Genomic DNA, 13,525 nt, shown 5'->3' on the forward strand with positions numbered 1-13,525 from the left:
CTACCACAAGACCTAATGAATACAGTTCTGAACAATCTTTAGTGGTATTCCAAGAGGGATGTCAGTCTGTGTGTGTGTGTGTGTGTGTGTGTTCATTCGTTACCGCTTGAATTAATATCACAGCAGAGAGGTAAATAGTGATCTCCGACTCGGTTATACCCTATTTTATAATAGGGCTCTTGATCAAGGTAGCAATTTGCTTTTTGTACAATGTATGTATTTTAAAGGCAAATCGAATAGGATTACTGCAAACAACTCTATATAACATAATTTTGAATGACGTACTCTGATGATTCAGTGAACTGTAGACTACCGAGATACTCTTAAAAAATACCTTTGATTACACTAGATCAATTCTTCTTACTGAGATGGAGAAAAACCAACAACATACACAGTGTGTTCTCTCTCTCTGAACGATCACGCTAGGACATACCTATTTAGTAAGGCAGTTTGTGAGCATACTATAAGATTATATGAACACAGTGGTAGAGTATTGCGCTTCCTATTCTAAACCAGTTTCAGTTAAAGATAATGTCTATTCTTCTTTACTTCGCTTAATCATGCATTAAAGAATTAATCATAGCTGATTCAATACATCGGATGTCACATCGAAGCACTAAACATAGTTCAAAACACTATTGTTCATTGAGAACTTTTATATTTTTATATTTTAAAGTTCACGTGTAGGATCCCATTTGGAAGAGGCTATTGTCTGGGAATGTGCATATTTTACTGAGTTTAATATTACGATTCAGTACTTTGTTTACCAACTTGCATAATCATGTGATATTAAGTAGGAAATCAATTACAATACTATTGTTCATTGAAGATGATAAACTTTGTTCTGCAACAGATTATTATTCTTGTACTTGATTCTTTGTGTGTTAAAGGTCACGTGGAGGATCCCATTTGGAAGAGTCTATCATTTGGGAATGTACATATTTTACTTAGTTTAATAATACGATTCAGTGATTTCTTTATCAACTTGCATAATCAAGTGACATTAATTAGGAAATAATTAATTCAGTTAAGTAGTTGTGAAATTAATCTGTTTTTCATGCATTAGCAAATACAAGAACTGTTTGCAGTCTTAAATGAAAACAGTAGATTCATCTACTAACCCATGACCTCATCATCATCATCATCATCGTCATCATTTTGTGATCAGATAGTAAGTAATAATTGTGGTAGATCATAATCGACTGGTTACATTTTCAGTTTAATCTGAGCAACGCAGAAAGACGAACAAACAAAATAAGAAAATTATATTTCTGGATAGTGTTTTGGATTACAATATGAGTTTACACAATTTGTGGAATATTTTCATTTGCCTCCTCATATTATCAGGAGCAGAAGGTAAAATATGAACCAAAGATATTGAATTCATTACAAATGTATCATTCTGATTCTCGAATTGGTTTCTGTGCCAGCATATATTATCGAATAGAGAAACTTTTCTTTGAACTTACCGTTTACTGTTCCTCATTATATATCGTGCAACAGGTTAAACTGTATTCTTGCTTTTCAGAAAACTGGAACCTCTGTAGAGGCGGTTGAAGAATTATTGGAGGTGGAGTAGAGGCTATTAAGTTGAACGGATGTAGGCCAAAACATGTGTAGAGGCTTGGGGTGGGGTGGGGTGGGGGTGAGTGCAATGCAATGAACTGAAATCATGGCTTTGCTTGATAACGTTGGGCTTTTCTCCTTTATATATTTTGCCTTTTTATGGATCTTGTTAAACACTTATGCTCACGTGATACAATTATATCGGTATTATTAATTAAAACTATTAGACTGAAAAAATTGAATATAAATTTTATTATAGAAACATACGTTGCTATTGTCCAAAGATCAAATAAAAAACAAATTATAGTGTGTGTGTGTGTGTGCGTACGCGCGTAATAAATAGGGAAAACAGTTAAAACTCTGTCTATTTTGAGTATAATTATCTCTCATGTTTGATTTTCCTATTCTTTGTGCAAACTCAGAGTGTGTAACGGAACACACTATTAAAATACATGCAGCTGCATATGTATTCCTTTGGTCCCCATAAATTTATTTCGTGTACGCCATTGCATACTTGAGTGTTCTGTGTATGAAGTTAACATTATACAGCAGACGGAGGGCGAATTAGTATCACTGGATCATACAGAATGATGTGCGTTAACCTGAACAAGATGAAGCATAATTATTTATGGAAAAAGTGATTTTAAGCAGCTTAGAAATCTACTATCATCAAATAAACGCATCCTCTCTCTCTCTCTGTCTCTCTCTTTTCTCTGTCTGTCTGTCTGTCTCTCTCTCTTTTCTCTGTCTGTCTGTCTCTCTCTTTTCTCTGTCTGTCTGTCTGTCTCTCTCTCTCTCTCTCTCTCTCTCTCTATATATATATATATATATATATAAAGAGAGAGAGAGAGAGAGAGAGAGAGAGAGAGAGAGAGAGAAAGTGTGTGTATTTGTTTTATTATGCAATTGATTATTTTTTTAATTTATTTGAGAATCTTGGCCCTTGGTTTTTCTTTGTATCCATAATTACCAGATTTGTTTTACCTGCAGGAAGAACTCTTTCTGGGGATGACACAGACATAATGGATGCAACAGCTGGAGCAAAATTCATCATAAGAACGTGGTCGTTGATTGGTGCTAATCTGTCCGTCAGTCTTAAAGTTGGCAACATTACTCGAGTGAGTGGGTTCTTCAGTGGACTTGAAGATAGAAAAACAACAGTCCAGCTCGGTTCATTAGTTCTGAAATACAACTTTACCTCAAAAGAAGTTTCTTTAATGTTTGAAAATATAAACAGGAAAGATGAGGGTCTGTACAAATTGGAAGAACACTTCCACAGAACTGAAGTGGGATCATCGACTGATTTTGAAAGGAAATATGGTACATGGAGTTTTCAATTAAACGTCATTGGTACGTATGCTAAGCCAATTAACATTTATTTATTGTCCGATTTCACAACGATAACGTAAATTATATTGAGCTTGATACCGCCATTGCTAAAATATTCATACATTGGACCTGCTGAAAACTAAAATGCAAACCCTATGTACAAACACTAAAACACATCATATGCTACGACTTATTCATATTAACTAACAAATTAAATTACGATAAAGAATTATGCTAAAAATGATCTTACCAAAACATTTTTCAGGCAGAACAGGAACTCAAGAGTAGTGGCCCTTGATATGCAAAAATGAATATCTTCACACAATCATTGATATGTGTGTGTGTGTGTGTGTGTGTGTGTGTGTGTGAGAGCGAGAGAGAGAGAGAGAGAGAGAGAGATTAGGATTTTTTTTAACGCAGCTTTAGCAATTTTTCAGTCATATCACAATCATTGATGAAGCAAATTTATTTAAGAAATACTTTTAAGAACAATCCTTTCAAATCGTCGAGTCAACTACCCTTCCAAAATATGTCAAATAATTAATACCATACTTTGATGTTTTCACAACTGGGCAGTTCTATTGTATTTATATACAAAAAGGAGTAAAGAATTTGTTTAATAGTATACTCTCTTTTAAATAAGTTGGAAATTTCGTATTTATGATCTTAAAAAAAAACTTTATTGGAACTGATCTTAGCTGCCCTATATTTAGAGATGATATATTTAGTTTAGCTTGCAAATTTTCATATGAACTTGCATATTCATCGTAAATGAACCTAAGTGGTCTCTCCCGGATTAGCTCAATTTTTCTGGGGAGTATTTTGATCAGTATATGATAAAGTATTGTCCGCTGCTTAATTATAAAGACCACAATCTGCTAATATATATATATATATATATATATATATATATATATATATATATATATATATATATATATATATATATATATTAATTTGAACCATCTTGAGATTCGATCTTTCTTAATCTCCTTTACATACATCATGAAAGGTGCTGACTATTGCACCAAGTCTTTAAACTGTGTTTCCTATATGATAACGTTCTGTAAGTCTCATAGCATTTTTCGATAACGGATCTTTTCCGATAGCAGCAAGTTATTTAAACTGGTAAACTTTAAATAGCCGTTGAAAGATCAGTTCATTTTGCTACGTTGTAATTATTCTCAAGTCTTCAACTTTCTTAAAAAGGCCGATAAGCAGGTATGAAAAACATTGACCAAATGACAGAAAATGACTCTTTCTAGGAATTTGGAAGTTGTTGGAAGAACACAGCCCTTACATCCTATAGTTGCTATTGTCAAGAGTACTATTCATTTTATATAATGCAACCATTGTACTATCTTGAGTGTATTTTGAAAAACAGCGGAAATTGTACTTATGTATGTGCAGAGGAATATACGAAACTGAAGTAGGTTTTGCTAGTTCTAATAATTTCCTCAACATGCCAGCAGTACTGGTGACCTTTGTAAACCAAGTTTGTGTATTTGTCGAGACCCAAATTGTTCAACGACTGGGAGAAAAGTAAACTTATTTTGAGAGAAAGAGATTGATATCTAATAATGAGATTTTATAAGAGTAGTTTGTTTAACCCCTATAAAAGAACTTGGACACATTCCCGTTATGTATACAAAATAAACAGAATGGAATCATATGATAAGGAATGGGTCAATATTATTTAAACCAATTTCTGATTAGTATTAACGATATAAAATAAATTGTATCATGTTTCTTTATTAGAATCCAGTTCTTGGTTAATTTCTTCAGAAGACTTGTTCCAAATACCACAGTTACAATGAAAAGAAATACTCCACTCTCAACCTTCTGATGAAATCAGAAAGTTTTGCCATCTCAGACACAGTGGATATAAACCCAACTTATTCTTATTCAGTTTGCGGCGGTGAATTCCCCTCGCACTCTTTCAACTCCCTGAACTTACCAGCGAAAAGTAAAAATGGAAGTGCACCATTTCACACTTTTTTTCATTCTTCCTCTTTTTAATTTTTTATCTTTCTCCTCTGTATTACCCAGAATATGTAAAGCTTCTTTAAAAAAAATCATTTTCCATTGGTTAATTGTTATATTCCTCTAATTGTTCTTTTAATCTCAGTGGCTCTTTCCTCGTGTCTTTATGAGATAATATGCCTAGTATTTATTTTAATTCGTCCGATTTACTCTTACTCAGAACGAGATGAAGCCAGCCGAGGTAACGTTGGAGATAACATCGTCGTGGATTTTGAGAAAGTATCAGAGATATCCACTTTATATCACTATGAACAGACAGTTGCATACTTGGCTGGATATGAGTGTGCTGTGAGGACAAATACACAACTTTATGGTCGACTTAATTGTACCAACGACAATTTCAGTAAGAAGAACATGATTATTATACAGAACGTGACACAGAGGGATGCTGGACTCTACAAAGTGGTCCATCACACTAAAGAGAGTAGTCGTCGTTTTCTTGAGATTAAAGGTACTTCAACAATTTAAAAAGAAACTAAACAAATTCTTGTATAAAACAAATCTCTCCGAAATCGGAACATAAACATTTGAGGACTGACTCTAAACATCCCAATTTAGATCACTCTTGCTTATAAACAGTGCAATACCATCTGCTAAAAGAATTTGCAATATTAAAGTCGAATATGCATATGTTTGTTAAAACATCCGATATCTTATTTCAATAACATTCAAAAGATAATGTCTCGAGAGTTTTGGTACTGTCGACTTTATGACAAAATATAAAGGCTTTACAAAACAGGATGAAACTCACCTATTGACATTTATCTGAAGGTGGATACGAGTGGCGTCCCTTTGTAGAAGGTATAACTCGGTGGAAATAAAATACATTGTCGTCATTAAGGTGTTAATTGAGATTCATCATTCAAGTTGTTTAAGCACAAAAAGCAAGACTTCAGTCTAATTTATAGTAGGCATAAACATTTACATAACATATCTAACATAAGCTATTTCTGTCTTTTATTGTCAAAATGTCTTCCAAACGGAGATCATTACTCAGGATGACCTGGAAGCTTCTGGAGCTCTCCGCTGCGTGCAAAAACATTATTTGTAAAAGCGGGCAAAATGTGAATTGGTTTATTATCAACATCATGTTACAGATAAGTAAAAAGGATACGTTTATTTATTTATAGATCGACCCACTTTTGCCATTATTGGAGAAAATGTGAGGATTGGATGGTTTTACAAGGAACAAGGACAGAGCCGTACACTACGGATTTTACACCCAAATAAGGAAGTCATGATGATCTTGCATCCTAACAACAGTCTACGAATTAAGAGTAATTTCCAGCAACGTGTATCAGACTTTGGGAATATACCAAATTATGTATCATTTGCTTTGCTGAAAGTAAAGCATTCAGACTCGGGCTTCTATACCATTGAAACACTTCATGGAAATATTTTGACCGGTCGAAAAGAGCTGATTGTACAAAGTAAGAAGGAGTAAGGAATTTTATAGCAAATAAGGGTAGATATATTTGATATAATTCACTTAACGATATACACAAACTTTTCTGAAGAATAAATTGTTAGCACAAGTTGAAATATATACGCCTATTTCATATTTTTTTCTTGCCTGTGTTAACGAGGCAAATATTGATGGTATAGGAATGATAATTTCATAAAATGCCTTTTAAATACCTCCATTTGCTCCTAAGTCTTTGAAATGTAATACCTTTGTAAATTTCAGCGAATAACTAAAATCCAAGGCGAGTTACCTAGAATTCCAAACATTTCTTTTTGTACCCCTCGCTTAAGGCGAAATACAAAATTGAGAGTGTCCAAATAAAGTATGAACTAACGTTTACTGCACAGGTCAAAATGACGTGATCGTGAAAATATATTATACCACTGCGAAATATGGAAAATATGGGCAGTCGTGATATTATCGCAGCAATATGAAGCATGGGCAAGACTGACGTCCGATGGCGCAAATAGAATGGGTGAGACTATGACCAGTAGTCTCAGGGTCAATACAAATAGCATAGAAAGGAATATTAAGTCCAACGGCTATCCCGTCTCAATAAGATACGTCCCATTTTACAAGTCTGTCAAAATGCCTAGTAGCACAGTATACAATGACTTTCAGTTTATAACGGTAGTTTCAAGCAGCGTAGGTTAACGAATACAATTTATAACATGCTTGCGCCTTCTTTCACAAAGAAAACCAATGAACAACAGAAAATGTTTCTTATATCCTATATACCCTGTCATGAATACCAAGTCTTGTGCGTCTTTTATCCATTAACTGATGGAACGGTCATTATGCCAAGTTGTTGTTGTTGTTGTTGTGGGGTTCAACGCCGTATTTCAGCACACGATAGGCCATGCATGGCGGCCAATATTAATAGTGGAGGAAGAACCCAGGAAAACCCCGGAAAGAACCACCGACCCACGAGAAGCTACTGGCAAGCTTTCTTACATACCCACGTTAGCCGAATCTTAGATTCGAACCCACGCAGACAGAGGTGAGATGGCAGTGATCCGTAACGGAGAGCACTTTAGACCACTCAACCACTCGGGGCCACCATTATGCCAGGACCATGATTTTCAACTTCCTAAGCACAAATCATAACTTTTATATCTTAACGAATATTTACTAAGTTTCTCACGTCATAAATAATATCATATGTTGTTCAATGTACAAGCGGAATGTTAGAGCTATTATCGATAGAGCCAAGTGCTCGTCTATTGATACCTTCCTACCTGAGCACATGATAATATGTGAAACTCTTTGAGATGACCCTTTTATTTGCTCTGGGGCTGTGATTTTTAAAAATAATATTATTTACTTTTTAATAATCAATTTATATTAGGTTATTTTTTTAAGGTAAAAGAATGTACCAAATAAAATCTCAGGAACCAGTCCCCGAAAATTAAACTCTTAATCACTTATAGCGTTGCACATGATGTCAGAAGGAAATATGTTACTATATCACAACCTTATGTCTCTATTTTCTTTCAGTAATTAAAGCAATATACTTAAAAATATGAAAGATGTATGTGTAAAGAAGAGATGTTATTCGAATCAACTTGAGAAAGAGAAATGAATGAGAAATATCCTATCTTCTTTAGCTTTCTATCTCAAGATCTCTGTCAAACTTCTTTATTACTCTACCGACTGGGGTAATCTGAACACATGGATTTACCGTGGAGATATTTTGGAGGACCATAGAATACTAAAAGGACGAGAATCACATTTTAAAATAGGTTCAAAAGACACATTTTCTTGCATGCAATTATAATTGATTGAATTGTATATCACTGTATTTTTATATTATGTATTACTTTCGTTTATATATCCACAGATACTGATATCACAAGAGCTACTAATTTTGTTACAACAGTAAATATAGGTTCCACTCTGACTCCGTTACCTAACGTTTCAACCAAAGGATACTCTTGTCAACCAGGTACAGTATCATTTTTAAATACAGTGAGGCCAAGTGATTATATATTGTAATTCTCGCCTAAAGCTTTTTTTTCTTAAGCATTAATACTATTTTCATGTTGTGTATAAAAAAGATTAGTGACGCTTGATTGAGTTATAAAACACAAAATGAAATAATACCGAAAACCATCAATACACAGGCGGAATTGTAGAGCTATCAGCGCTAAATCTAAGTGCTTCGTCCATTGAAACCATTCTACCTAGCACAGGATAACCTGTGAACCTCTTAGAGGCGAACCTTTAATTTTTCCAATCAGCATAAAGTGAACTTGACCCACAAAATAGAGTGTGTATGCATTGTTGCTTTTTTGTTTGTATTTTTGTTTGCTAACAACCACCCCTTCTAGGTTGCACTAAGCCCACTTCCAAGGCTTCAACAAACCTAGATCCATCAATGAAGAACATTAAGTCCTGAAAGTGAAGTGGGTTCTCTGGGAGGCGGAGTATAATTTCCTGTCGTTATACTGACCCACGACTACTACATCATTTGAAAAACACAATCTTCGTTTCCATGTGTTTTGAACATTTGTGGGCGAAAGCTTTCAAGAGTACCGATTTTTAAAGAAATGAACAAGTGAACAAATGAATGGCTGCTTCTTTGCTTTAACAATGTTACATAATTATGAGTGTTTTGAGAAGAAAAAAGTACTAACTTCGAATGACTTGAATAAACCCAATTTTAGCACAAGATGCATGAAAATATCAATGAAGGGTGACTGATAGATTGTATCTGAGTTCAAATATACAAATTTAAAAACAAGATCGTAATGCCCACAGTAGAGTTTAATATACTTCAACGTATTCACGAATACGCCTTTACTGATATTAAATAAAATATTAAGATAAAGATAACATATTAAAATACAAACGACTCAGACATGTTTGTGTAATAATTGCGTTTTCTTGTACGTCAGTTTATTCCATGTTAAATAAAATGTAATGTTGCAACATGTCTCACCATAATAGGATATACTTTTGAATTAGAATTCTCTTATTCCGTTTGTTTCTTCAAATCACTGCATGTAATAATACATCATCTGAATCTGAATTTCGTCATTCCATGTGCTGGGTTACATAATTTCGTTTAATACTGTGTCATTATATTAATGCAATGTAGGCGGTGACAATTGCTAATATAGTCACCGAATCCCTTGATATAAAGTTTTATCAGGGAGTAAGTATATATATAATTTTGTTTTGTTTCTCCAAATACTTTCTTTTAATGCTATGGCATCTGGAATCTGAATTGCTAATGTAATGTTTTCAGTCGAGTTGTTACATGACGGTAAACCAAGTACTGTATCAAAATCTACTCATTGCAGAATCAACTCCTAAAGCTGTGATTTTAGCCAAAGGTTCAGTTACTTCTGTAAATGAAAGTTCAACAACGCTGCATCCTGATCAACCAATTACTGAATCAGTATCGCTCGCTGTTCAACCAACAACACTTGCAGTCCAAAGTTTTTCATGTAAGTGTTATATTGTAAGTGAATACTAAATTACTTGAACTTGTTTCGCTTGGTACCTGAAGCATTTGAATAGAGATATGGTTGCCATGGAGCTGTGATCTTGCCAATTGATAGATAAATAGAGGAATATAGGTACAGATAATCTGTAGTGTATGTTTTTGCGGTTACAAAATAATGATGCGTCAACTTATACCATAATCCAAAATTTGTGAATTTTATATTCATAAAAGCAGCTTTCTTTTGATAAAAATACTGGTTTCATTTGAGGCGTAAATCAAATATAATTCCTTTTCAGATATTTACAATAATTAGCGCATTACAAAATAACAGGAATAATTCTGGCGCAGGACATGAGATTTTTTGCGAATAATTAGCTTTTATTGTTATATAACTATTGTCATTTTGATCACATGTATAATCTTCCTGTACACAGCATTGTCACAATCATATAAGTATCTGATATATTTGCTTACAAGCTCAAAGTTCTTTATCTTTAGCACATCTGAGTACAGTATTCAATAAATAACCATTAATTACATTATACTGTATATCTTGTATATAAAGTGCTTGTAATTAATATTTTAGCAAGGTGTGACCTGTTCGGCTAAGCATTACATATTAACAACAATTCTGAACGAAGGGGATATATATATATATATATATATATATATATATATATATATATATATATATATATATATATATATATATATATATATATATATATATATATATATATATTTGCTGTAGCCTTGTATGTCTTGTCTGTCGCCACTGGAGCGGTCGGTGTGATAATGGTGATGGTAGGCTGTCTGATATGGATTCTGCGCAAGCTCATCTCTAGCTTGGAAGCAGGTACATATGAGTTAAACGTACAAACACACTTTCCATGCCATGTTTTGTATATTTATCTAAATGATATATGTACTTAGAAGAGATTCCGATTTAGACTTGTGTGCATTGTTTGTCACACTACCTAAATGTATGGCTATATAGCAATGTTTGTCACATTACCTAAATGTATGGCTACATAACATTGTTTGTCACATTACCTAAATGTGTGGCTACATAGCACTGTTTGTCATAGTACCGGCTTGTATGCATACCAAGTATTTGTTTGTAAGTACCTGTATATATGGATATCTAGCATTGTTTGTAACAGTATCTATATGTGTGGATACCTAGCATTGTTTGTCAAAGTACCTGTATGTATAGATAGATACCTAGCACTGTTTGTCAAAGTACCTGTATGTATGGATACCTAACATTGTTTTCACAGCACCTGTATGTATGGATACCTAACATTGTTTTCACAGCACCTGTATGTTTGGATACCTAACATTGTTTTCGTCGATTTCATATTTTCACATCCCTTGATATTTATATTTGCAGTGATATTTGTACAGAGAAATTAAAAGAGACATTCATTATGTTAGGATACTAACTTTGAACGCTTTTGGAAAATACCACGATTTAAATATTCGCCTTAGAGCTGTCTTCAGGTGCTACGTACAAAGCCTTTTCATCACTAACGCCATATACAATCAACATAATTCCTTATAAATTAATATCATACCTTTCACAAAATTCATTACCAATCATTATGCCACGTTTTCTTGACTTAAGATTTTGAATGTTGGAATATTTTGAAAAAGAGGATTTTTTATTTTATTTGTAGTACAACGTCTTGAAGAAGAGCGCAAAAGCGCTTCTTTTGCTACGCCTTCTATAATGATAAGATCTCCATCGATGCCTGTAAACAACCATGAGATGACTGGTGGTTCAGTTCCTCAATCCAACACAGCTTATAACTAAAGAGGACAATGAAAATGAAACATTTGAAAATTATTTTTTATGTGCCAATTGCAGAAAATGCAAATCAAAGAATATGTGGAACTTATAACCAAAACCATTTTAGAAATGGAAACCCACAATTTTGTTCATGCTGCAGGAATCATCTAAATGGTTTATTCGTTTCTATCAATGTTAGTATTGGGATATGGGGAGTGGGGGATTACGGTAGACTGAAATGGTTTAGTTAATATCAAAACGATTTATTCTAATAATAGAAAAAAACACCATCGGCATTCGTCTTTAGAAATATTTACCTTATTTGTTTTCCTTTCTATCAAAATTGCAGTTCGACTCAGAAAGTGGTCAGTATTCAGAAATATAGAGTAGAACTTACTATCAGCGATATTCTTAGGTTTCTGCCGCCCCAGCCCAGCATCAAAAAGGTAGAGGAGCCACTTTAATTTATGATGGAATTTAGTAAAATTAAACAATTGTATGTGTTGTTTGGCTTAGGACCTTGCTGGAGTCAATACCCTTCCACTCTACCCATGTTGTGAACTTTACCACAGTTGACAAACTTAAACCCGGAAACGTTTTAATAAAACAGTTTTCACAGTAATTGTTACAGTCGGCAGTGCTTAAAAAGAAATAGCGCCTTGCTAGGTGTATCTGCAAAGATCCGGTGTATTGCAAAGGCCAATGTTTGGCATATATTTTTTAAATAAATCTTGCCTTACATATTTGTCACTGTCTTATTCTGTCGTCGATTCCTTTGCGTACTGTGTTATTTAAGTGTCTTTATATGTTTGTTCTTATTTCGGTAAGTCATATTTGATCAGCTTGTCTCATCACAAGTAGTTGTATGGAACACTCAGGGGACAAACGAACGTCAGTATTAGGCCATATACTTACATGGGTGGGGCAATTTGTGGGACAAACTGGAAATACTATGTAAAATTTGTCCATGGGTTGAAGATGGGAATGGGTTTATAGGGACAGTAGGTTTAAAAGGGACACACGCGCTTATAGTGACCATGGGGTTTATGGGGATAAACTGGAATAGTAATGGCAATATGCAAAACGAACAAACACTTACAGACACTATAGATAAACACATATAACAATTTGTGAGTAGTATTTTGATTGAAAGTTTCTGATTTATGTCCATCTTAAATGGTCTCCAGTTAACTCATCACTCATGGTGCAGAATGCCGTCCAGTCCACTTTATCGTACCTCAGTTTGTGTGACTTAGTTGAATTATTAACCAAATCGGAGATGTTGAGAGTGATGATGATTGTAAAGTGATCACTTCCTATAATATAGGTGTGGACTACTTTCCATTCCGCCAATTGGTCTATCATGTGAGCATGTCGAAAGATCAACTGCGTATAACTCTCCGTTTTCCGGTTTGAATCTGTTTTTTTTCCCCACTGGCCGCTGTGCACGTTAAAGTATCCGCAGATAATAGTTCGTGTCCCTTGGTTACTTAACATTGATTTTTAAGCATCGATGGCTGTTGTGTTTAACCTCTTGGGTCATAAATATTGAAAAATTCAAGTTCGGGATTTAATATTCTGACCATAACCGATTGGTATTCTAAGGATTCATCTGCGTTGATTTGTGATTGGATACTCCCTTGAATAACTCTTGGAAGCATGTATCTAACAATAATGGTCAATCGTCTTCCCTTATTTACATTAGTGCGGCATTTGACGAATGTCGAATATCCAGGGATCATGGTAAACAACTTAGTGTCCGGATTGAGGTGCGTTTCCAGACTGTACATAATATCAAGTTTGCGTACTTCACTGTTTGGTTTGATTATTAATTAGGGGACATTTATTATTAGTCCCCTGCAGTTCCACTGCCAAATGT

General features: G+C 34.1%; 1 protein-coding gene across 1 annotated transcript; it reads left to right on the forward strand.

Moving 5' to 3' along the window:
- The first annotated feature begins 1,103 nt into the window (after positions 1-1,103).
- On the forward strand, positions 1,104-12,336 carry LOC149797055 (uncharacterized). Its single transcript, XM_089960330.1, has 8 exons — positions 1,104-1,356; positions 2,557-2,916; positions 5,099-5,389; positions 6,069-6,368; positions 8,244-8,348; positions 9,709-9,855; positions 10,606-10,710; positions 11,534-12,336. Exons 1-8 carry the CDS (start codon positions 1,296-1,298, stop codon positions 11,668-11,670), a joined length of 1,506 nt encoding a protein of 501 aa, XP_089816456.1. The 5' UTR covers positions 1,104-1,295; the 3' UTR covers positions 11,671-12,336.
- Positions 12,337-13,525: the final 1,189 nt, after the last annotated feature.

This window comes from Sinohyriopsis cumingii, chromosome 6 (assembly GCF_028554795.1).
Source record: "Sinohyriopsis cumingii isolate HCF-2022 chromosome 6, ASM2855479v2, whole genome shotgun sequence".
Taxonomy (NCBI): Eukaryota; Metazoa; Mollusca; class Bivalvia; order Unionida; family Unionidae; genus Sinohyriopsis; species Sinohyriopsis cumingii.